Consider the following 25,727-nt stretch of genomic DNA (forward strand, 5'->3'; position numbering starts at 1 on the left):
CATTGCTGATGGCTCTTTTTTGCTTCTCATCCTTCACCATCTTTCACATGATTCAGTTTATTTTGAAAAATCTCAACAGGATCTTGAGCTTTATTCTGAAAGGTGTATGTGGAAAATAAACAAGCGGACATGCGATGGTTTTGCCGTCGTTAATGCTAATGACAACGCATAAAAACAGGCGCTTGTCCGTCTGTAGTTTGGTTATATTAAATATAAGAGAAAGAGAGAACTTTAAGAAATTAATATAGCCACTACAGTGACCATCAAAACGGTGAAAAAATATTGCCATAAACAGTTTATTTTGCGACACCAGGAAACAAACGATAGCGTAAAATAAAACGATAGATGTTTTTATATCGTCATCCGATATATATCGTTATATCGAACAGCCCTAAATAAAACCACATTTCTGTAACATTAGTAATTCCTTTTGTGCGTAATTTTATATTATTGTTGATAATAAATTACTTAAAGTAGCAAAACAACCTGAAGAGCCAAAAAAAGCCGGCTCTTTTTGGTGAGCCAAGCCGAAATTCCCATCACTAGTACCGAGTGATTCGACTGAAAGGGAACCTAACTTAAGAAATGCACATACCTACATTCAATACAGGATAGGTAAGGTCAACTAGACATGAATGTTATAAGATTTCAATCTTTCAGAGATTCAGCATCTTGCCTGGTATTTTGGTAAAAAGTAGTTTATTATTTCCTTAAATTTGTCACCCACATAAAATTGGGTTTAGTTTCACTTGCAGGCTCCTGTTTTGAATCTGATGTTTATTATTTAGAGTGGTGTAGAGCTCTTTGTTCTGGCGGTATGTGATTTTAAGAAGGGTGAAATGGAAAGATGAATAAAAGAGCACTAAGCTCTCCTTTTATTAACTTGATAAAGTTTTGTTCCCCAGAATATTTACACTGTAGACATAAATTTGACTCTACTGACAAAGTTTTTCTCACACATGTGAAGGTCACAGCTGCTTTGGCAGGTAACTTTGGTCAGAACATTGACTCCACAGTCATTTCTGCCCTCGGCAGCCAAAGCACTGGCATGTCGCTGAATCAGATCAGCTCAATCAAACCCCAGGACTTAATAAACTCCATCGGCACTCTCTCCACTGTGACGGGCTGGAGCGAAGGCCAGGCCATGACCATCATCCAGTCTCTGCTGTCTTCGGGCATCATACAGGTTGCAGATTTTAGACTGAATCCTGACTTTAGAAAAATCAAAGTCATCTTTGTGGTCATGTTCACTTATGCGTGTGCTGCTTCCATCCTTTCCACCAGATCAACAGCTCATCATCGCTGATAAGTCTGGGCACTCTCATCATTGGTGTACCTTCCAGAGTGTTCTTGAGCATTTCTGGTAATCAGCTGATAAGTGCCTCCCAAACTCCTTCACTGGTGGCAAACCTCCTTTCTGGTCCTCAGATCATCCAGCAGGTCTTTGTCAGTCAGGTATGACAGGTTTTCTGTTATAACTTGACCATGATTTGAACTGCACACTTCCATCAGCTGCTTTGGATAAAGATAGAAAGCTTTCCACAGAGAGTTAACTCACAATGCTTCCCATCTTCTCTCAGATCATATCAGTGAACACCAGCAGCGTGCAAGTGATCCAGAACATTCCCAATGACCTGGCCACTGAGATCCCTCGATCCCTGCTGGTGGGCTTCTCCAGTAGCAACGACGTTATAACCATACTCAACAGAAAGGAATGGAAACCGCAGCAGGTAGAAGATGAAACCCTCAGCTTAGTTTTTATTGTCGTGTTGTGCTACATGCCTGTTATTACAGACTCTTTTTGTTTGTTTGTTTTGTTAGGCTGAATTGTTCTTTGAGTCGGTAGCTACAGAGAGCGCCTCTGCACAGCTGGGAGGTCCAAACAAGTGAGTTCAAATCAGTCTGGGAGATCAATCAAATCAATCAAAACAACCTGCAAATGGGTTTGAGTAGAGCTAACAGTGTGTGTGTGTGTGTGTGTGTGTGTGTGTGTGTGTGTGTGTGTGTGTGTGTAGTTTGTCATCCTCTGTGCTTCAAGGGTTCACATGCACTGGAGTGAGGAACATTGGCAATGGGCAAGTCAAGAACCTGATCAAAGCCTGTCGGAGGTCAGGCAGCAGGAAGGTTAAACTAGTGGAGTCTCAGGTACAGTGTTCAAGGCATTTATGGGATATTTAAAATCTCCTTCATATCTGCTCAAATATTAAAAAGTGAACATATTGGACATCAAAGGAGAAACTAACAATTGTTTAAAACACACTTAAAACAATATATACATACCCTGTGAATCGGGTTATATAGATTACACCGTATATAACTCTGGCACATAGAGTTAGGGTAATAAATGTTTGAACAAAGATGCAATTTTTGCATGTTGCAGCTGCACACCACCACAGTGGATTAAAGTGCAGACTTCCAGCTTTGGTGGAGAAGGCAAATTACAAAAATGCGTTACCATCCAACAAGTCATGGAGCTTTCTTACACATGTTCTCCGTCATAAACGGGGACGATACAAGGTGCTAATTATTTTGCCTTTTTTTTTAATCAACAGCTGACCTGCATGTACACTTACATTAAAGACGATGCTGCCAACTTCAACCTCTACCCTCCAGATGTGCTGCTGTATTATGAGTAAGAATCCTGTCTGTTTGTTCTGAATTAAAGCTGAATGGTGGATGCTACAGCTTGTCACACTTGTGTTTCCTCTTGCAGTTACTCACTGGTGCCGCAGGCCAGCTGCAGGGCCTATTTCACAGAGTTGGGAAATGCAGACTTCTCTGTCTTCTCTGCAGCGCTCAGCTACAAGCGCACTGCCCTGTTTGAAAACGCAAAGAGCTGCTTGGTGAGTCCTCGAACCACACATCACTTCTTGAGCTCTAAAGATTAGATGTATTAATAATTGCATGAAATGGAAATAACTGTCATCACACCAAGGTTTTGTTTAATGTTTTGAGTTGAAATGAATTTCTGTTTCTTTTATTTTCAAAGGGCATAACAAACACAAGCTTAACTAAAGATGAAATATCAGTATTGGGAAACATGTGCTGCATCCTGGATGCGTCCTACATCCTAAACTCAGATTCATCCATCTTGGAAAATCTCAAAAGCTGCCCCAGCCTCACTTCTGCTCAAGCAGCTGCTGTTCAGGCTCGAATAACTAATGGCAACACAAGATATGGGTACGCAAAACGCTTCACCGCTGTGGCAGATTTTCATTCCTGTTTATTTGTTTCCTTGTCAGCAGATTTACATTTTTACATTTGGCCCTTTCTGTCCTTCATAATAATAATCACCGTTCTGTTTTCGTGATAACCAGAGCTCCTTCAGTGTGGACTGAGCAAACTCTGAAAGACCTCGGGATGCTGCCGCTGTATATGTCTTCAACCTTCTATGATCACTTCAACACTGTGAGTAATACATGACCGCAAACATTTACATTTTTTGATTTTGGTTTCTGTTTTTTGCTGTTAACCTTGTTCTTTATGCGCATTTCCTTCTTTCCCTTTGTTCTTGTGAGCAGAAAACAAAGAACAACTACTTGAGGTACTTCCTGGGTGTTCTCAAGGAAAACAACGTGGACAGTCAGAAGATCGGGGAGCTGAAGAGCGCAATAAAGGCGTCCCTTCCGGATGAGTCAAAGCGATCTCCAGGTTGGTTTCTTTCTGTCAACTGCTCGGTCCATGTATCAGAACAGGGATAGGCAACCTTTCTGATGATGAGTACCATCTAAAATTCCCTCAGAAGTCAGTGTGCCATATGATTGCATTAGCAATAAATTTAATAACACTCTATATTAACAGTTACACACTATATAGAACAACTTTATACAATTATATTTTGTCGCAGATGTTGGCAGCTATCAGCGAATAGTTATCAGGTATTTTGAAACAAAAAAAAGACTTTTTATCCATAACAGTAAATGAACTGTACAACAGAAAATGCAAATGCTATTTATAGTCTCCTCACAACAATGATAAGAAAAATAAACTGGGCCAATATGGCATGTTTGTTAATACAGGGATACACATGTTAATGTGATCTCTGGTCTCCCACTCAGAGACACAGGTCTCCGAGTGACCTGTGAGACCCCATTGAAGAGCCATAGGCTGTGGATCTCTTAGGATCTCGCTGTTGGGTTTGTAATAATAATAATAATGGATTGGATTTATATAGCGCTTTACAATGCCACTATTCATTCACTCTCGCATTCACACACTGGTGGAGGTAAGCTACGGTTGTAGCCACAGCTGCCCTGGGGCAGACTGACAGAAGCGAGGCTGCCATATCGCGCCATCGGCCAACACCAGTAGGCGGTAGGGTAAAGTGTCTTGCCCAAGGACACAACGACCAGGACAGAGAGCCCGGGAATCGAACCGGCGACCTTCCGGTTACAGATACGCTTCCCAACCCCCTGAGCCACGGTCGCCCACAAAGGTGGAACAGAATTGAAAATGGAATCGGAATCATGAAAATCTTATCAATACCCATCTCTACTTATGAATAAAATAAAGTTCACTATCAGTAACATCATAGCACCCACTCAGCTGTATAAAAACTCCGTCATGCTAGCTAGTACACAGTACGAGTTATTGCAACTGACGGTAAAAAGTCAGCACAACGAAAATAAACTGCACCTAAACTTGGTTTATATCTGACCCAGATAGACTGCAGGTCATAACTTCTTACCTGAAGTTCAGTTCACCTGACACTCGGACCGGCGGCCGCCTCGGGGCTCTCCTCCTCCTGACTCCCCTTTCCCTCATCCACCTGCTGGCCTCTGTGGAAGCTCCATCATAGCCACCAAACAACTGAGTTATTTTTACACATCGACCAGCATCTGGCCAATCCACCACTTTCACTGTTTATAGCGTTGACAAAAAAAAAATCATCGGCCCATAAAAATGAAAAATCACCAGTCCAGCGATGGTGCCATCAGTTAACCCTTCTGGCACGCATGCTCAGGGTTGCCGACCCCTGTATTAGAATCCAGAGAGAATTTACTGTTTAACCAAAAATTGTTTCTCTTTCTGTGTTTCAGCCTGCACTTTGGGATTCATAACCCGTGTTACTATCGTTAATCTAACATTCCCCTTAAACTATGATATAAGTCAGTTCACCAGCTGCCTCAATTCCACCATTGTCAAAGACAACTTGGATGCCCTCGTTAACCAGGTGCAGGAGCAGAACTACACAAAGATTGTTCTCAGCAAGTTGCAAGAGGTAAGTGGCAAAAAACTCCTGGAGCCTATCCCAGCTGGCATAGATTTAGAGGCAGGTTAGGCCCCTCCTGGAGAGCAGGTTTAACACACAGAAGCATTCAGAAAAACATAACACACATTCTGACCTACGGTCAGTTTAAAATCAGTATTCGACCAAACCCCGTGCATGTTTTTGGACTTTGGAACGAAGCATGAGAACCAGCACAGACACAGGGAGGGCATGCAAAGTCCACAGCACTGACTACTTCCATTATTTAAGCCTTAAATTTTAACTCTGTGATACCATGTGTCATACATGGCTTATGTGAGTCTTTAAGACCTCAACATCACCAGGTCAATTTTGTTTCTGCTGATAAACCTAAATAAATTGTAGAGGAATGTCAGATGTAGCAAAGATGATCCAAATGGAAGGTTCAATAAACACTCCACTTTAAAAAAATATACATAATTTCCTGGCAATTACCTCATGATTCGGGCTTTACAAGGTTAAGTGATATCATCACCATCTGACTGGGGTTTCTTCTCTCTTGGTCTCTTACTTTTTGTGGCTATTTATTTTTAAAATTCCACAGAAACACGTGAGGAAGTTAAATGATTAGAGTTTACAGTTTTTGCTGACGATCTTTTAGACGGTTAAGCATGAGTCTATACTTTTTTCAAACCCTAAATCCTTGTTTTGTTTTTGAGGTGTTTTTGCATTGTTTTGTTTGTTCTCAGCAGTTTTTCTCTTTGAATAGTTTGCTATCTAAATTTGAGTCTAAATATCTTCTGACCTTCCTAAATTTATAGGCTTACAATGCCAGCGGCATCATCCCAGAAGATCAGGTTCAGATCTTAGGAGCAATGTCCCGTAGTGCAACAATGGAAGACATCAACATGTGGACTATTATTCAGATCGACACACTCGCTTCTTTGATGGATGCTTCAAACGGGCCGTGGGACCCGGTTCTGGTGAGCAAACAGAAGAAAAAATCTGAACGTGAGCTTACTTTACATGCTTGTGTCTTCACACCGATGCTTGGTTCTCCTCATCAAGGCCAAAGCCATCATCTCCAAGTATCTGAGTGTAAAGGGGAACAGTCTCGGCAGTGTGGAGCTCAACGCCTTTAGAGGACCAAACCTGTGCGCCCTGGATGTTGTTGTTATCAGGAACATTTCGGTTGGAAGCATCAAGTAAGGCGTCAGAGCTGTGACTGTGCATGAGTGTGTGTGTGTTTGGAGGTTATTTTTACATCACATTAGCAGCAGGTAATATCTGAACAAGAACATGTTGGCTAAAGGTCTGTCAGGGATCCTGTACTTACAAAGGCAGGTGAACCCACATAAATCTCTAAATTATTATTTAGATAACTAGAAAAAAAAGTCTGATTTAATGATAAATAATGTTAAATGAATTCCATAAACTCAACACACCATTCCTGTGTGTTTTATCTCCTGCAGGAACGCCGATGCTCTGGACATATCCAGCTGCACCACTGAGAAAAAGCAAGAACTGTTTTCCCTCGCATTTGAAGCATTTATCCCAATCACCCGCTCAAGCACTATCTCCACTACCAGTTACCAGCTCATACAATCTTACCTACGTAAGCAAACAGACCCACATTCACAAAAAACATAATTTAAACAGCTGAAAGTTAACGTAACTTTCATTTAATTAATTAAATTTTTATTAATTTTTTTCCATTCTTGCAGCGGGTGCAGATTTTAGGTTTATCCAAGACTTAGTGTCTGCCAATATCAGTATGGACGTCCCGACCTTCACTGGGCTGCTTGAGAGTGTTATACAGGTCAGTGCTGCATGTCTGCACTTTGAATTCTGAATTTTAGACTAATTTTGAAAAAAAAAAAAGTTTATTTATTTATGTATTTGTGGGGTGGGGGTGGAGGGGTCTTGCATTATAGTTCCTCAATTTATTTACTTCGCTCAAACCATTAGACGGGGCTGATAAGTTGTAAAACTAAATTGTCCTTTTTTTTCTGTCAAAGATTAAAGTAAGTGTGTTTATTTGCTCATAGGATAAAATGTGTCTGCTCTGTTCTCCATAGAACCTGACTGTTAGTGATGTTAAAGGTCTTCTTGGCACCAACCTCCCACTTTTGAAGTCGTATGAAAATGTGACAGTGGTGCAAACCTGGATCAGTTCACAGTTTCAGTCTGAACTTAATGGCCTGGGAGTGGGGCTTACAGGAGGCAAGGTTAACACCACCACCACTACACCGGGTACATCATCAACAACAACATCAGGGACAACTTCAACAACAACATCAGGGACAACTTCAACAACAACATCGGGGACAACTTCAACAACAAAATCAACAACTGGATCCAACAGCACCACGGGTAAGTATTACAAAAGGTAGCATTGGGTTAAAACATTCAAAGAACAACACCTCAGATAAAGCAGCAGTACCACATTTCAACATTTAATATAGCACACTGTCTGCACATAGAGCATTCTTGTGCAGGAAGAGTGTGGGCAGGAAGGGATTTGTGTTACAAGAAGTAAAGGAAACCAAAATAAAGCATGAAAACATGAAATGTTAAGCTAGCGGTGGACCTTCTGCTGCAGATGAAATCTTTCAATTGCTCATTTTAAGCATTTTTGTCTCATATCCTGCTGTTTTGTTATGAGTATGTAAAGATCATCTTACATCAGAAGCACTGACAAGAAAAAAAACAAAACAAAAAACACATTGGTGGTGAAAGGGAACTTGGTTTTTACTTGCGAGATCTGCAGTGTGATTAATGATGGCAGCATGAAATACAGTAAATACTTAATATTTTCATATTATAAAAAAAATCCCAAGTCAGAAAAACTAGTACAAGCGCGCACTACAGCTCTGAATACAGCAAACTTGACATATTGATAGTGTAAAGATCACAACTTGATATGAAAAATGAAGATATTAAATATTTGGTTGACTACATACCACTGTTGTGAAATGAAAATGATACATTTTTAAATGGTGTTATAGGTGCACAAACACTAAGAACCATCGGTATGTGGCTGCTAGGCAACATGATGACAACAAAAGACATGATGTAGATAAGAACCTTAAAGGGTCTGAGTTGTGCCTGTGTGCCCATTTTAGCTACTCAACTCCTGATCATGTAGGAATTTGCAGACAGACAGACAGAGATTTGGTGTATCATAGTAAAATTTTCTTTATATATTTTTAATGATGGACAGTTGTTTTGCATACTATGCAAAATATTGTTCTACCTTTAGACAGAATTGGACCATATAAATAAATAAATTATAAAAGATGCTTAAAAAGAACTGGCAGTGATTAATCGAGCAGTGTCAGAGTTTTCTAAAAAGCCCACTTGTTGAGGCTTTTGTGTGGTTGATATGCTAGTGTTCCACAAATAATTCAGATAAAGAAATTAAATCAAGGGCAAAACGTTTTATTGGTCTCTAATGTGACTGTACGTTTCTTTCCAGGCAATGCTCCTCCAGTCCGAGACGCTGGCTTCTCTTTCTTCGCTCTTCTTGTACTCCTCATCACTTCTCAGTATGTTGTAATGTAAAGACAACTTTTCTCATGGAAGATTATTGGAATATGAATTATAAAATGGTAGATAACTGGATAAAGGCTTGAAATAATTTTTTTGTTTTAATTTATCATTAATAGAAGGAAATAATGTTAAACAGAAGGGCATTTGCTTCGTTCCTTGTAACGCTCGCTATGAACAAAATAGTGCAGGTGCAATAAGACAAATTGTAAATGATGTATTTTTGATTACTAAATCTTCCTGAAACCTTTTCATGAACTATTTCTAAGGTCATATTTTTGCTTTATTTGTTTTCTATTTTTTTTATTGCTCCATTTAAATTAAGATATTTAAAAGGATGAGGACTCAACAGAAAAATGACAGGTTCGGGTGACGGGTAACAGTTTTCATGATAGCTCTTTCTTTATTCAGTCTTACTATGAAAATGTATTTGAGAGATCAATAATAAACACATTTTAAACAGCCTTAAAACAGTCATTGGAGCTCGTTATTTGGTGTCAGTGTTTTAATATTCAAAGGTTTTGAGAGAGAAATTGTTAAAAAGGTCGCCTAATTTCATTTGTACACCAACAGCAAATTAGTCACGAGATTATCAGTTATTCAATTATAAGGAAATGTTCATTAGTGTCACCTTTTGTAAGTGTGTTTTGTTTGCAAAAAGCCATGTATAAATTGATGCAGGTCTTTGAGTTATAAGCGTTTATACACCCCAAGTACAGTCTTGCAGATAGGACAGGTGTGCTTGGCATCCTTCAGGCGGTCCACACAGAATGGGATGAGGCAGCAGCCTAAAACAAAGCTGGAAATGACAGCAGCGATGGTCAGATTTATTTACTCATATCCTTTTTATTTTCTTTTTTTTTTTAACCTTCAAAGATCCATTCATTCATTCATTCATTCATGTAAGGTCATATTTTGTCACCATATCAGGACATGTGGCAGCAGATATCATATTTCAGTTTTTGGACATACTTTTCAAAAAATGAAATTGTCATTTTTACATTTATCAGGTCCGACAGATTCAAAACAGCTAGGATCAATTAAAAATGTATCCCAAACAAGAGCTTGGACCTCAGTTTAAAAGCAAGTATCTGCACATGTGCATCCAGCCTTTGTGTATTTTTCAGTCAGTTTCTCGTAATTACGCTTGGTTTATTTTTAGCAGCTAGTTTAAACATGCTGGCCCACTGGTATGATGCCACAACTGTGACAAATAAAAAACATAGGGACACCAGTAAACATGCAACCATCCACAGAAGAGGAATCACCTTTACTTCGCCAGGGTTTTCAACGTGTGGTGCTCACTTTAAAAAAAAATATTGGCACACCAACAGAAGTTTAATAACTAAAACCAAACATCTCCTTCTTCTTTCTATCACTGCACCACCAGCTGTGGCACTGTGGTGCTATAGCAATGTTTTTAAGTCTAGTGTTATTTCAGTATTGTGCACGTTGGCATAAATTTTAATATGCACATAGTGGGAGAGTAATTCTACATCACTCAGTAATTTAAGTAAAACAACATTGAAGGATTGATCCAACTTGCATATCTGCAGCTGGAGGCTGTTAGCTTAGCTTAAACAGCTAATGCTATTGTTTGCTCTCCCTATGCATTCATGTACTAAACAACTAGAGGAATTACAGGAAAGATTCCTTTAAGATGAAATGAATAGGATCAGACTAGCATCAGATTCCAGCACCAACACTGATCTAAAAAACACTGTATCTGTGAGAGCTCAACGGCTTGACAGATTAATACCATCCATTGCTAAAAACTCACTCACTCACTGCAGTGACATTAATCTTTAGTCCAGCTTTTGCATGTTTTCACTTCCAAACAGTTTCCATGAGGTTTTCCAGCCACAGTGTGAGGAGCTGTATGAAATCTGTAAAATTATTTTATTGGCATAGTGAAGCAAACAATGCTTGAACTATTCTTACCCACAGAAGAAGAGCCCTCCACAGAAAATGTAAGTGAGCAAACCAGCAGAGTAGTCCACCTTGGAGAGGACTATCTGATGGCAGTTAGGACAGGCGATCTGAACCGGGCTGTCTCCCAGTGGACCGACCGTAGCTGCAGAAAAACAAGGATAGAGAGCACCAAAAGAGCAAATGCAAAAACAAATCAGGTTTTTAAATAAAATCACCAGAAATTAGAGCTCAGCTTTAAGAGTAACACGGACTACATAAATACAGACTGTATGGCACAAACTCACCAACAGGAACTTGTGCATTTGCCATTTTTCCTGTGTACACACATTAAAAAATGTGCATTTCAAGATAAAAACTTAAGAAAATGATCAAAGCTGTCCTAAATGTAAAAAAAAAAAAGTCTGAATAACACAAAGATATTCAGTGTTAGACTTGATCTGTGAGTTAAAGCAGAGTACTTACAGTTTGGGGGGGGGGCCGGATATGTGACCACAGCGAGAAGAGGTTTCAGTGCAGAGCTGAAAGGGCTACCTTCACCGTCAGCCTCCTTTACTTAATAAGTCATGAGATCCTTGGACTCTCAGTGTGAGCCTCACTGACCCACCCTTTTTCTGACTACCATCAGTGTAGTCTTATTCCTGTGTACATGCAGTTCTGCTGCTACACCAATAACTTGGTGTAGTGTTGTAGTGTATCTGTAGTGTATCATATCTGCTGCGAAGTGCAAAAGTATGCAACGAGAGCTAAACGATGCAAAAAGATATGAAAGAGACATTTCTGAGGAGACTGCTGCACAAAACCAGTAACTGAAGCCACATAATCCTGCATTCAGAGTGAAATTAGCAGCACATGTTCCCGCTGCTCCAAATTAAATGAGACGTTTAACCACTGGTGAGCACAGCAATGTTGAATTCATGCTCATACAGTGTCATATCTGTTCTGCATTTATAAAGCCACATTCTAAAACTTGTGCAACAGCATCATTTCATGCCAAATGTTCCCTTACACACGTGTGGTTGTCATTGGAAACTGAGAGAATTTAAATGCAGATTGAATGTGTAACAAGTAGGTAGATGGAGCGAAAAATAAAAAATGATCAGTTGTTGAACAGTTATTCAAGTAATGTGATCAAAACACATAAATGATCCCAGATCTGGGACAAATATGGATTTACAAACAAACCCTGGATCCCAAATTTAGAATCAGTCGTGTCCAGGTTACAGATTAACCCCAGGACACACTGACAACGGCTTTGATGAACTCAAGAGGGAGTTTAAATTAAAAAGTAAAGACTTTTAAAGACTTCAGATTTTATCAAATTAGATAACAACTAGAAATATCTCAAGAGGAAAATGCAGTAATAAATATCTTGATTGAAGCACACAAGCAGATCAACGTACCTCTAAATCATACCAGGGTCTTCACAAAGAGAAAGGTCGATCCAAATAGGGGGGAAAAAAGTCATCAACTTTTGGGAAATTTCAGGGGATATGAAATCCCTAAACATGTACTAAAGCTTTGGATAATAAAAGATGATGTTTGTGTAAATTTTTAGTCATTGCTGGTCAAACAAAACAATCCAGAAATAAATAATACACTAATAACAAGAACCAACACAAACTTGACTCTAAATGTTAAACAGTGGATGAAGGAGCCATAACCTGAAGTAATCACTTATTACTACAATGATCAGAAAATGAAGGGATAAAACACACGGTCCGAGGCCAGATATGCCACAAGTCAGTTACACTTTACATGTTGACCAGTTAACAGGGATCAGCAGTTGTCCTCCATGACCCACCACCCTGTAAGTAGAAGGCTGGTAATCACTCCAGGCTCAGAAACCCAACTCTGCCTTTAGGCTGCGGCATACAGTAAGCCCTGGCCTCCACAGAGAGACTAAATATCACCGCATCTTCATTTTACAACTCACATAAATATATTTAAATATATTTCAATCAAGTCATCTTATATCTGGCTATATGACATACCTGCACAGAGACAAAATATCACAGCAGTGTTTGTAGTGTGAGCTATAAGTAGACCAGAGTATCAGTGCAATCAAATACACACACCTTCAATTAATCCAACCCCATCACAGCCATTGATGGAGCAAATGTGACACACAAAACCAGTCCCAAACCAGTGCCACTTCCACAACAAACATGGAGATGAATCAATATAGTCAACATTAGTCCACCGTGTTACAGGGTCATTGCAACACTTTCTTTCATTTTTCAGCTGTTCCTCTGTAGATTTGCTGCTGTGCTTGGGATGGTTGCATGGTCTAATATAGGCAAAGCTTTAGTTGTTTGCACACATGGCCTCATAATTGCCTCTAGAATACTTTGGTATACAGAGGAGTTCATGGTCTACTGTGACTGGAAGGTGCCCAGGTCCTGTGACTCTATAATGAGCCCAAATTATCACCCTCCACCGTCGTGTTTGACAGTTGGTATGAGGTATTTGTGCTCATTGGTTTTCTGTTTCAGTGCATAATGGTCAAACATCAGCTTTTTGGTTGTTCCAGAAGTCTTGTGCCTTGTTCAGATACAAATTCACAAACCTAAATTTCTTCCAAACAAGCCGTACTTGTTCAAGGTTTCCTAATTAAGCTGTGACAGACTTTTTAAAAACTAATTTAACAATCTAAGCAGTGTTGGTCAAGTTACTTGAAAAAAGTAATCAGTAACTAATTACTGATTACTTCCCCAAAAAAGTAATCCCGTTACTTTACTGATTACTTATTTTCAAAAGTAATTAATTACTTAGTTACTTTTTAAAAACACAATTTACAACCTGAATAGCGATAGATCTTTCAGCCCAATTCTACTTTTTCTACATAATCCATCATACAAAATGTAATCCAATGGAAAAGTCTTTTTTTTTAACTTGTTTTATCAGTTTTAATCTTTTAACTTTATGCATCAAGCAAAAATTTAATTATATGCAACATTCTCTGACTGGAAGAAATTTGTTTAATATTTAAACCTATTTTCTGCACATTCCAGCACATAAAATATTTTTTGTGTTTACACTCACTCTTTCAAATAGATGCAAGTAAAACACAGCAGAAAATAAATAAAGTCAAAGACTTAGCGGTCCTGTTGCTCTATTTTCACCTGTAAAGCAGGAGTGGGGTAGGCGGAGGTTCACCCTGGTGCAGGTGTGCCGCGGTCAGTTGAAGAATCCGCGACTTTCTCTGCGAGTTTCCCATTACGTCGTTACGCACTCAGTGCTTGCTTGGACGTTTAGGGGTTTTTTTCGCTGTAAAAAGAAGTTTTCTTCCCACGCACAACGGACGCTAACGTTTTTGTCACTTTTTATGGAATCAAACTCAAAGTAAGGTCAGTACTTCCACACTTTAAACGCTGCACGCTCATACTCTCTCCCACAATCTATATGTGATCCATTGTTGATCTGCACACAGCTGTTGTCACTAACGGCGCACTCGCTTATGTCACTGTCGTGAGACATTCTCGCAAAAAAATCACGGTTTTAGTAACGCAGCGTTCCTACGGGAAAGTAACGGTAATCTAATTACCGTTTTTGCAATAGTAATCCCTTACTTTACTCGTTACTTGAAAAAAGTAATCAGATTACAGTAACGCGTTACTGCCCATCTCTGAATCTAAGCGACAGCTATAGTCTTAGATGAAGCTCCTGGGGTGTTTTTTTTTTTTAAAGCAGCTCCTTTTAATATTGCACTCTGACCATGGGCGAAGGTTGCTAGGATGTTCACTCTTGGGAAGACCAGTTGATTGTTTTCAATGCATAATGATGAACTACAGTTTGTTTGGAAAGTGCCTCACAACCCTCCCAGAATGCTGCAGACCGACAAACTGCCAGACGTTCAGCTTTCACAGAGGTGCTCACACCTGTTCATGATCAGTCAATCGAGCACCTTCTTATTTCCTATAGAAGCAGTAAGGATGAAGTTAGTTTCCCACACACTGCTTCTCAATCTTGGCCTAATTTGTGTTAAATAACCAATGACACAGCATCACATGTCACGTGTTGTTGTTCATCTAACATTTTAAGTCCTACAAAGGACCACATTATTTTATTTATTATCATGTCCTTACATGTAAAAGCTGGTATATCAACTGTATCTCAACACAACACTGTGCTCAAACACAAAGACGCACATCAATACAAGAAGAGTTTTAATCAGTAAAAACCAGTGCAATATTTCACATGTAAACAATTGCAGCATGTTAATAATACCTGAATAGTTACATAGAAATATTTAGTGATTCAAGGATTCTTGTAAAAATAGATCAGTTTCACAAAACAACTGTGTCCCCTCAAAAACACACAAAAAAAAAAAAAAAAAATCTTACCGATTGTTTCGAGTCCACTTAATAGCTCCAAACAAAACGAGGGGAGCATGTATTCGGCATGAAATTACTTCTCAGTTTTATTAGTAGCCCTCTCCCTGCAGCCAAATTCTGCACCACCAGTACTGCAAATGCATTTTAAAGTAAACAATGGAGGAAAAACATAGCTGTGTTTTACAGATTTCCGGAGAATGTGATGAAAGCTACTCATAAATTCCTAAAAGTCAGCTAGCACTGAACTATAAATGCCAGATAGGAATTAAGATTCAGAGCTAGAGTTGTTATTCAGTGTAAAAGTATGTACTTTAAAGGAATTCCTACCAGTATGTTTTTATCATTTGGATGTTTCATAAAACACTAAGGAAGCCAATCTGTTCATCATGTACACACACACACACACACACACACACAACTTAAAAAGACAAGAACTACAAGTATGAAAATAAATCAAGCACATGAACGTGTCACATGAACTATAATGAATCAACGTGAGCCAATGCTGCTTGAATTTTAGGAATTAATGGGGAACGTTTCCAGGAGGTTAGTCATGTGACTCTCAGCTCACAGAACAGCAGGTGAGCTCATCCTGCGAGTTCTTGGAAAGTGCCCGGGGCCTTCTTTCAGAGCTTTATTTGTTTTCAAGTCCAGACTTCCTCAGTGTTTGATTACAATTTCCATTTATGCCTCCAAAGGTTAAATAGACAAATGTCACGAAGTCTGGGATTTTCACATTAAGAGTATCGTAGCCTCCCTTTCCAAGCGAGGTTTTCCATGCGAAACACTGCGTCATGGGTGAATCACTTAAACTCACACTGCAGAGTATATCACTGCTCTTCAAATGTACTAACCTTGACTTTTGGATACAGGTGAGTCCAGCCCATCCATGGTGTTTTTATTTTCTAATAAAGAAACTATCTTGCACTTGGTTTACAGTAATTAAAGGAAGCTTCATTTGGCTGCAGGGTGTGTCCAGATTCTCTTGTTATTCCTTCACAATTAACAGTCGATAAATCGTTGCAAGCGCAGCATCACAGCTGGGAAGTCTGAATTGGAAAGTTGGCACGGAACTTTAAAGAGTTGGACGAGCTCATATGATCACAGCACAAGAGCTGCGTGTTTTTTCTTTCACTGCCTTCCCACCTGTCCTACTCATCTCTCCTTATATTCCTGCCTGACTGAGTAGCAGTGTTTCTTGGAAGATGGTAACTGTCATCTTTTCTTTATTTTTGCTTGTGAGAAAATTTACTGGGCGTTGCCTTTTGCAGTTGAAGAGGATCTCCTCATGTCAGCCTTATTTTCTCACAGAAAATAAGGCTTGTGCTCAGGAGGCCAAATGGCTTCTTTTCTGCTCCGTCTCCTTCCTCTCCACCTCCGCCTGCTCTCTAGCCTCTGTCCTGTCCGTCAGCGCCCTCAGCAGGACCCTGAGCAGTGTGTTCTCATTCAGCAGATTTTCAGAGGCGTCTGCCAGCTCCTGCAGCCGCCTCACTGCCTCACTGAGCTGCCGGCTTTTCTCCCGGTGCTGCTCCTCTAAGCTCCGCCTCTCTCGCTGCAGCTCGGCGTTCTCGGTCTCTAAGGCGCGGGCCTCAAATTTCAGTCGTCGGTTGTCTCGCCATAGTTGCGCGAGCTGTTGGGAGAGACGCTCCCGGGCGTGATGCAGGGCTTGAACTTCACGCTGGAGTGTCAGAAACTCTGACCCAAGGAAAGGACTGTGTCCGGGACCTTCTGTCTCAACAGACGGTTTGTGCACGTGATGCAAAGAGCCAGAGTGCTGCAGGATGAAGCGGAGGAGGTTGGGTAATGTGATGGGAAGGTTGTCAGGAAACTTCACACTAAGGTGTTTTCTTAAAGGGAAGAGAAAAAGAACACAAGAGTGAAAAATATTCTGCTGAAATTCACTGATGAAAGTTTTTTTGTTGTTTTTTTAACTGAGGTGTCAAGAAGGACTAAGAATCAGACGGGTATTCGAATAGGTCTTAAACACATGAATGAAGCCACTTGAAAACTGTTTAAAAAATAAAGGCAACTTATTGCAATGTAATAATTACTAGCTACATTAACAGAGAGATATACAAAGTAAAGCAGCTAGCTTGTAGTAGGCCATAAACCTAATCACTCATATGTGGACTATGAGTAGGACTTCAATAAAATGTATTGTTTTACATTTAGAATGAACACTTTGGCATTTCAGTGTGTATCATTTAAGTTATATCATTATAGTTATATCATTTGCAGTTATAGTTCCACTGAGGCAGTGTGAAGATCAAAGCTATTTTTTGCAGAAATATGAGATCCAACCCCCCCCCCCTTTGGCCACACCCTTGTTTGTGCACACCTCTCTGCATTTATTCTTACCTGTATCTGGGAAAGAAAAGAATAGAGGGAACATGATCCACCATGAACTCCCAGGGGAGGTCATTACGTGCAACATTCACCCTATGCAAAGGAAAAACAAAGCTGGCATCACTTTTTTTCTTCAAAAATGAGGGTCACACTGCTAATATTCTCTCGTATGCTTTACACGCTTAATAAAATAAATATATGGGAAACTGTGTTTAGGTCACCCAGTTTCCGAAATGTTTTAAAATATGCTTTTTGTTACATTTCAAAACACAGACACCTCAATCACACATTATACACTAACCTGACACTTTATTAGGTACACCTTGCCTTAATTCTTACTCAGGCTATCATCAAAGGTACACTTACAACCGGGACTGCAGAAAAACTGTAAACAGACAGTAACTGTACCTGGCCACTGTGATGGTGCCATTTCCCTGTAATAATCGGGCCAGCTGGATGATGATGTGGTTGAGAACAGAGCAAAATCCACACCACTGAGTGTAGTAGAACAGCAGCACGTCCTACAACACACAAATTGGCATCATCAGGAGTTTAGCAAACTACCTGCTTCCATAAGTAGAACACGCAGCATACTAAGCCTCCATTAAAATCACGCTTGCAGCTGTAAAAAGCAGCTGTTTTTATATCTTAATGTTTTTATTTTTAGGTGCATGGAAGTTGCTTTACAGAAATTCTTAAAAGAAATTCAGAATTTCACAAACTGCCTTGATTTGCTGAGGGTGTTTCAGAACGCTTAGTCACCTTTTGAAGGTCCATGACGGAGGGCAGGAAGGAGGAAGTGGTCAACTCTGTGATGAGGAAGCGTGGAGGTGACTGCGTGTGTTCGTCTGAACGCGACGCCTCCTCTTCAGCTCCCTTCCTGTCCTCCTCTCCAACCAAGTGTCTCTGCAAGAGGCTGTAGGGAGCGCTGAAGTTCCTGATGAAGGCCTCTGCAATGAAACGCACAACATGAACACAGAATTAGCCCAAGAATACGATTCAAATGGTAAATGGCCTGTATTTGTATAGCGCTTTACTAGTCCCTAAGGACCCCAAAGCGCTCTACACATTCAGTCATCCACCCATTCACACACACTGGTGATGGCAAGCTACATTGTAGCCACAGCCACCCTGGGGAGCACTGACAGAGGCGAGAATCTTCACTAGAAGAAGCTGGAACTCGACCCAGCGCCCTCATTATACTTTTGATTTATCAGCCACTAAATGTTTGACTTTTGGTCATTAACCTGACTTGTCATGTGAGATAATATGACTTGTGATTTCTTTCAGTATTTCTAAATATCGGACATTGTAGTGAGAGAGCCGCTTGAGTCTATTTTGAGTAGAGTAAGGAAGAGGATCTTTTAAAGAAAGTGTTTTTTTTGGACGATTAAAACGTTGTTACAGGCCAACTTCCTGCAAACCAGACGGCCTGAATTCAATGATTTTTATAACTTTTATGCCAACTTCACACTGTATCTGGCCAGATGTGTGCATGCACCATCACAATGTCATCAAGGACAGATGACTCATCTTTACAAAGGCCCTAAAGACATTTGTAGAAACCAGTGACTGACTGATATATTGGAGGTGGATATTTTCGGCTAATATTAACTATTTGCCAGTGTCAGTATCACCATTTATGACGGCCAATGAATGAAAATTAAAAACGCCAAGGAGACTTGAACAACAACCTTCAACCATGTTATGAGTGTTGCCACTGTATAGTTTGTCTAACAGAGGGCACTCCTCCAGCAGCTTCCCTGTTGGCAACACACACAACAACCAGGTGACCTGAAAACAATTCAATTTTATTTATATGGTGCTAAATAACAACAGTCACCTCAAGGCGCTTTTTATTGCAAGGTAAAGACCCTACAATAACACAGAGAAAACCCCAACAATCAGACAACTCACTTTCAGCAAGCAATTGGCGATAGTGGGAGACTAATAATAACTAAAGATTGAATGCAGAGTGTTGTATAAACACATAGTGGGTGGAAAAGGGTGAGTAAAGAAAAACCACTCAGTGCATCATGGGAAACCCCCAGCAGCCTAGACCTGTTTGAGAAAAACTAAGGGAGGATTCAGGGTCACCTGATCAAGCTCTAACTACGTGCTTTATCAACAATCAAAGTTTTAAACCTTTTTAATCTTAAAATTAGAGAAGGTGTCTGTTGGCTGGATCCAAAGTGTGAGCTGGTTCCACAAAGAAGGGTCCAAAAACTGAAGGCTTTGCCTCCCATTCTACTTTTAAATATGCTGGGAACCACAAGTAACCCACTAGTCTGAGACCGAAGAGACACAATATGGGATTTTGAAATCACCAGATGTCTTAAAAATTGCAAATCGTTTGAGCTCCCAGCTTTTGGGACAAAACAAAACCAGCCCGTGTTACATGAATGAAAGTTGTCCATGTCTTACCCAGAGACTCTGTTAGTGTGGCTGCTGGAGTGTGCTGAAGAACATAATGAACTTCATCCTTCAGGTTCACAATAGCAGCAAACGACCCGTCACCGCCCCTATCATCTTCTTGCTCAAGAGAAGCACTTCTGTTGCCTGATGCTCCGAGCCTGACTGCCAGAGGCCAGTTCAGGGCAACATCCAGCACATAAAACCTGAGTGTCCTGTTGGTTTGACAACGGAGCCCGGTGATGCCGTCTCCCTCCGGCTGAGGGACAGAGAATGGAGGGATCAAGGAAGGAGGAACGCTTTGCATCTCTGACTCCTCTTTGGCTTGTGATTCATTGAGCTGAGGTTCTACTTTTCTGCAGCAGGCACTGTATTGACTAAATGGGCTGTAGCTGTCCAGAAAATTGCTACAGCCCATTGCGGTTGCACTATTAATGGACACGGGGGAAGGGAGCTGGTGGAGGCAGCAGCGTCTGAGATAAGTCTGAAATATGTCTCCTCCCTGGATCGAGGGAGGGAACAAGCAGTGCAGAGGTGAGGTGGCGAAGCTTGGCCACGAAAGGCTGAGGCACACCTCACACACGCTTGTGCTCGACTGTGGGAGGACAACTGACTGGCAGCACAGTGAGTGGAAGGAGAAACTTTTGTCCCAGCTGGAGTGGTGGCTGTTGTCACAGGAGTGGTAACGCACAGCAATGTCTGCAACCTAGAAAAACAAAATGGGTTAAAAATGATTTAATCTGCAGAACTTAAGGAGAATAATACAGTGTTTAACAACACAATTACAGAATATACACATACAAAATAAGTTCTAATATAAAAAGCACCTGAGGAGGAGGAAGATGACGCTTAGACCCAGTAATATAGCCATCACCATGTCACCCTTTCAAACTCCCTCAAATCCTTATGCTTGCCCGTTTTCCTGCTTCTTACACTGTAAAAGTTCCCTTTACCAGCGTACTTAATATTTATTTAAGTCTCACTTACACGATCAGAGAAACTGACCTTTTTTATTTTTATTTTTTTTAATACAGGGCAGCTAAATGAAGATGGGTAAGCCAGATGACATTAGCTCAGTGTATAATAATAGTATAGCTGCAAATCAAATCTGTAAGAGAATAAAGCGTTTCTGTCATTTCGAAAATGATATTCGTCTGATTTTTTCTGCTCACCTGCTGTAGCGCTGGGCTGGGCTGTGATCCCAGAGGATCGTGCGGCACAAACAGCAGCAGTGCAGGGCCTTTAGTCAGCTCCTCTTCTAACAGGCGAGACTTCGTTCCCGGGGGCTGCAGCCACTGGAGGACCGTCTCACGGTTTTCAAACACCCATCTACAAATGGCCTCAGACGTAAAGTTAAGGTCGTTCCTGGGAAAAATCTTAAACAACAGATGAATAAACATACAGCATCATATACATCCACAGTTTTAAAGTCATTAGTGTTTAATTGCTTTTTCTAGAAGAACCACATCTACAACATGCGTTGACGCTGCTTACCAAAGAGGAGTTAAATCTTCTGTGGAGAAAAACCGTTTCATCCTCTGTTAGTGAGATGGCTCCTGCCACCTGCTTGTTGGTCACGACCCCAAAACGTACAACACCACGGAAATCTGCACCATAAAAAAGAGAAACTTGTGACTTCAACCATTTATGTTCCCTTTATCGTAAAATGCACATTTAGGTTCTCTCTGCTTCAACCACTGCTATCTTTTCGTCAACAGCAGCCTCTCCTCGAATTCTAATCCCATGCTTGACAAGCCAAAATGTTTATCATGTTAACAATCAGCCTTGAAGCTGCGTGATTACTTCTTACCCCTTTTTAGGACCTGCAGGGCAGAGGACAGAAATGTGATGTATCCTGGCGGCTGGGGGGAAGAGTTAAACTGGAAGAAACCCACCACTCGAGGCTAGAAACGCACAAGACGCAGATCATTACAGTTGGCTGCACTCTGTGGGTGATTCAGTGACAGAAGTGTAAAGCTCAAATATACCTCGTGATAGGAGAGGAACTCTTCAACATGACCTCTTGATGGGAGGTAAGTCAGTGGTGTGATGACTCTGAGTACAAAACTTTCTATGTATGGAGCCAAAAATGGGCCTCTATACTCTATTGGCCCAAACCTGTGGAAAACACAGATGCTAATAAATATCAACAAATCATAATTAAATTACAATTAAGAAACAAAACATTCAAAGTGTTTCCCACAGTTTTGCATTAAAATACATCTTTAGCCTCTCTAAATATGCGCGTCTATGACTGAAGTTGTGTATGAACAGCCAAATACAAAAGTAAATAAAAAATTATTTCATTCATAAAAGAACAAACAAAACATACTGATTGCTTAAACTCATACATTTCATCATTTCTGGATATGAGCTCATTTTGAATTTGATGGCAGCAACAGGTCTCATATCAGTAGGGTGGGGTCAACAAGAAGCTGGAAAAGTAAGTGGTACTAAAAAAAACCCAACAACAACAAAAACATTTTGTAATCTGCTTAATTTACAATAGGTCAGCAACATGATTAGGTATAAAAGAAAGAGCATCTTCAAGAGGCAGAGTTACTATTCCTATGCTATTAAAACTTCTGAAATAATTTTTCTCTACATAATACTGTGAAGACTTTCACTAGCCCACCCTCTGCAGGACATGATACCCTCAAAAAATTCAAAGAATCTGGAGAAATCTCTGTGTGCAAGCGAAACAGCCAAAAATCAATATTGGATGCTCATGATCTTCAGGCCCTTGGGAGGCGCTGCATTAAAAACAGGCATGACTCTGTCAAAGAAATCACTTCATGGGCTCAGGAGCACTTCCAGAAATCACCGTCTGTGAACACAGTTCGGCTGTGCCATCTATCATGCAAAGAAGAAGCCACGTGCAAACATCGTCTTCTCTGAGCTAACGTTTATGGGGCTTCCCAATTCGTCTTTGTCTGCTAAAGCTATTGAAAGCAAATTCCCACCATAAGTGAAGAGAAGCCCACCGTCTCACCTTCTATAAAACAGATGGATGACGGGGTAGTGATAGAAGCGGTTTTGCCTCCTGCATTTCCCCTGACTCCACCAGCAGTTAACAGCCACAAACTGCACCTGTGTTTGTGTGTTTGAAGAGACACATTAAGAAACAAAGATAAGCAAAATTATGTGTAGACTACACACAAAATGGTGTAAAATCACACACTGTAATGACTCATGTACTTAACAAACACGCCCATAACAAGTCGACTATGAATTTGCATTTGAGAGAGAGACACAAGCTAAAAATGTGTGAGTGTGTATTTAAGCTGAAGGGAACAGATTTTATTAACTCAACTATGTCAGAGTCACTCTTTACTGCAGTCTGTCAAGCTGCTCCTATAAACTCTTCCCAACACTTTGCGTCACAAGCGATAACATAACACGTGTCCACGTAAGAACAATCTCCAGCTTCCTTAGTCTTTGCCCAGTAAAGCACATCTAAATATTTGATGTTTAAACAATCCTGAGTGGTGGAGGTTCCGTTCACTTGTACCTGTTTGGCCAGCTTCTTAGCGACCTGCTGCACTTCCTGTCGCGCAGCCATAGAGTGAGCACACCATGGTGCATAGAAGAAAATAAAGGACACCTCGGCCACACTCCTGAGACGCTCCACCTGTGAAGAAAAAAACCCTTTCAATCTCACAGAGCACCACAAGTTTGATGACAACAATGCCAAAACATTTAACTGGAGCTTTAGAAACCCTCTTAGCTCTTTCCATTTGTTCTCTTTTACAATTTGAGCAAATGAAGTATCAAACAAAGGAAAATACAGTGAATGCCATCAAGTCTGAATCCTTGAATTTCACCTGGTCAAGCTGACCCAAGTAGAGATCCACCACCGGGGCGTCAGGAGAAAAGAAACGCACCGGAGGCCGAGCTGCTGCCACCACATTCTTAGCACGACTACAGAAATAAATGAGAAGAGTAACGCTGAGGGGTGCAAAGAGATCACGGTCACATAATAAGATCTTGCCAGGTTATTAAATCCATAAGCTATAACTCTGTGTCACTTCCGCGAGATTCGCTGATCATGGCAGTGTGTCCATCATCGGTTGATGTTAATGCTACAGGTAACCTCCAGCCTTGCATACTACTCTGAGTTGCACATATTGGAATATGCATGTGTTAAATTTGGAAAATGAGAGTAGAAGCAATGGTATTTGGAAATGGAGGGTATGCTAAGCTGCATACGAGGGGAGGAAAGGCTATATGTTTGCGTCCACAGAAAGCAATGTGAAAAACTGTGCTGTGTTAAACATTCTGCCTCCCCCAGAGGCTATGCAAAAATGTCTCTACATCGTTACAGGGAGAACAAAATTACCTCAACATGACGAGAAGCAGAATTTGCCTGGTATAATTTGCGTGGAGTCGGTTTCAAGTTTCAGTCTTTGTAGCAATTATCGTCTCAGCTGGGTTTTCGAGAGGACGACTGAGTAACTGCTTAGCCAACAAGTCAATCGTTCAGCAACAGTTGCTACACTTTAGGATTTCAGCACTTTCATTCACCATAACTGAATGACAAGTGGTATAAGCTTTGAAGAACCGTAAAGTTGCAGAGGCCAAAGCTGCAAGATGATGACAGCACAGTGTGTCAGGGCTGTAACCAGATATTACTATTTAAACATTAATAATCTCATTATGATCTCCCTGCAATCTTTTCTGGGTTTTATCTGAAAAAAACTGTAAAAAACGCCCAACCTTTCCTTGAAAGATTAAGGCGATGTCCTTAGTTAATCTCATTGTCTACAGTACACGTCAGTTTTAGATTAGCAGCACTAATAATGAAGCCCTTGTTTGTAACTACTGTAGACAACGAGTACCGGTAGTTCATTCACGACCTAACACTGTTACAACGCCGCTCTTCGCTCACCTAAATAACCATTACACTTAGCTTTTGTGTTTTAAGGGGTCTCGTGTTAGCCTGGTCACACACAAGCAAGCTCACGCTGTCAGAGGATAAACAGAAGCTCGTGCCCATGTTTACCTGCACGTGAACTTGACGGCCAAAACGAGCAGGACGCCGAGCACGATAGCCCCGCAGAGCAGATCCGGTCTCCGGGCCATCAGAAACAGCACCTGCCGGAGAGACTGCCGCACCCGGCGCAACATTACAGCTTGTCGTCACCTCTCCGTCCCATTTATACGCCCCGACTACCGCTCAAAGCATCCATTTGCCTAACAGGGGGGGAGGAGGGATGGGTGAGGAAGACTGGTTCGACGGAAACAGCTAACCTGGATTGGACATGAGCAGTGCTGGTGTGTAAGGTGTTCAAATACGGTCAAGCCAACCTTTCTTCCACACGTAGACTTTTCACTTCCGCAACAACGACACCAGGGGCAGGAAGTAAAGTCCTCTACGCGAATAAAACGCGTAGTGCGTTTAACGCTTTAATGGCTGTCTGAGTTTAAAAAATGTCACTGACAGTTAGCTTACCGGATGTTAAAGAGGAACGACACTAGTCGTAATAATTACAATATTTAAACTGGTCCTCGGTAAGCGATTTTATTCCTTTTTCCGTATGGCGCAAAACGCGCTCTTTTCAGACCGTCCCTACGTTGTTATGGCGACAGCCGCTGCTGCTACGACAGTCGTAAAACACTAGGGGGAGGTTGTTTTAAAAATGAATCGATAAAACTTTATTTAAAAGCCGCTTATTTACATCTAGAGTAGAATTATTTAAAGTGCCCGGGACTTGTGACTGATTGTGAGACTGGAGAAAACTCTTTTCTCGTGTTACTTTGCTTCGTATAAAAATCACTGCATCAAACTGATTCAGTTTATCCTAAAATAACTGAACACTGGGTGTGTAAGATTTTTTTATTATTATTAAAAAGGGTCTCTATAGGTAAAACATCACCTGATAAAATGGGTTGTCTTAGTGTTAGAGCTACTTTCTTATTAATCTTCTGTTATTCATCCAAATATAGTAATGTTGTAAATTGTTAGA

At 40.7% G+C, this 25,727-nt stretch overlaps 2 protein-coding genes across 2 annotated transcripts in view; one reads left to right on the forward strand and one right to left on the reverse strand.

Annotated features, from left to right (window-relative positions):
* The window catches only part of mslnb (mesothelin b), a 47,975-nt gene extending 38,767 nt beyond the window's left edge, over positions 1–9,208 (forward strand). The window contains exons 81-97 of the mRNA XM_082537809.1: positions 968–1,186; positions 1,285–1,455; positions 1,581–1,730; positions 1,822–1,886; positions 2,016–2,145; positions 2,553–2,632; positions 2,714–2,843; positions 2,990–3,180; positions 3,318–3,408; positions 3,522–3,651; positions 5,040–5,221; positions 6,010–6,171; positions 6,257–6,393; positions 6,661–6,803; positions 6,913–7,007; positions 7,267–7,561; positions 8,667–9,208. Coding sequence (XP_082393935.1) covers positions 968–1,186; positions 1,285–1,455; positions 1,581–1,730; positions 1,822–1,886; positions 2,016–2,145; positions 2,553–2,632; positions 2,714–2,843; positions 2,990–3,180; positions 3,318–3,408; positions 3,522–3,651; positions 5,040–5,221; positions 6,010–6,171; positions 6,257–6,393; positions 6,661–6,803; positions 6,913–7,007; positions 7,267–7,561; positions 8,667–8,752 — 2,457 coding nt within the window. The 3' untranslated portion in view covers positions 8,753–9,208. The remainder of the gene's footprint in view (positions 1–967; positions 1,187–1,284; positions 1,456–1,580; positions 1,731–1,821; positions 1,887–2,015; positions 2,146–2,552; positions 2,633–2,713; positions 2,844–2,989; positions 3,181–3,317; positions 3,409–3,521; positions 3,652–5,039; positions 5,222–6,009; positions 6,172–6,256; positions 6,394–6,660; positions 6,804–6,912; positions 7,008–7,266; positions 7,562–8,666) is intronic.
* A 5,610-nt stretch (positions 9,209–14,818) lies between these two features.
* txndc11 (thioredoxin domain containing 11) lies at positions 14,819–25,331 on the reverse strand. The gene is made up of 14 exons (XM_082537287.1): positions 25,069–25,331; positions 24,764–24,954; positions 23,586–23,682; positions 23,273–23,392; positions 22,754–22,851; positions 21,750–21,879; positions 21,572–21,665; positions 21,256–21,368; positions 20,934–21,137; positions 19,774–20,467; positions 18,112–18,299; positions 17,758–17,870; positions 17,362–17,442; positions 14,819–16,850 (listed from the first exon to the last, which is right to left on the reverse strand). Exons 2-14 carry the CDS (start codon positions 24,886–24,888, stop codon positions 16,331–16,333), a joined length of 2,577 nt encoding a protein of 858 aa, XP_082393413.1. The 5' UTR covers positions 24,889–24,954; positions 25,069–25,331; the 3' UTR covers positions 14,819–16,330.
* Between the last annotated feature and the right edge of the window lie 396 nt (positions 25,332–25,727).

The sequence above is a fragment of the Aulonocara stuartgranti genome (assembly GCF_965226115.1).
Source record: "Aulonocara stuartgranti genome assembly, chromosome: 6".
In the NCBI taxonomy this organism is placed as follows: domain Eukaryota; kingdom Metazoa; phylum Chordata; class Actinopteri; order Cichliformes; family Cichlidae; genus Aulonocara; species Aulonocara stuartgranti.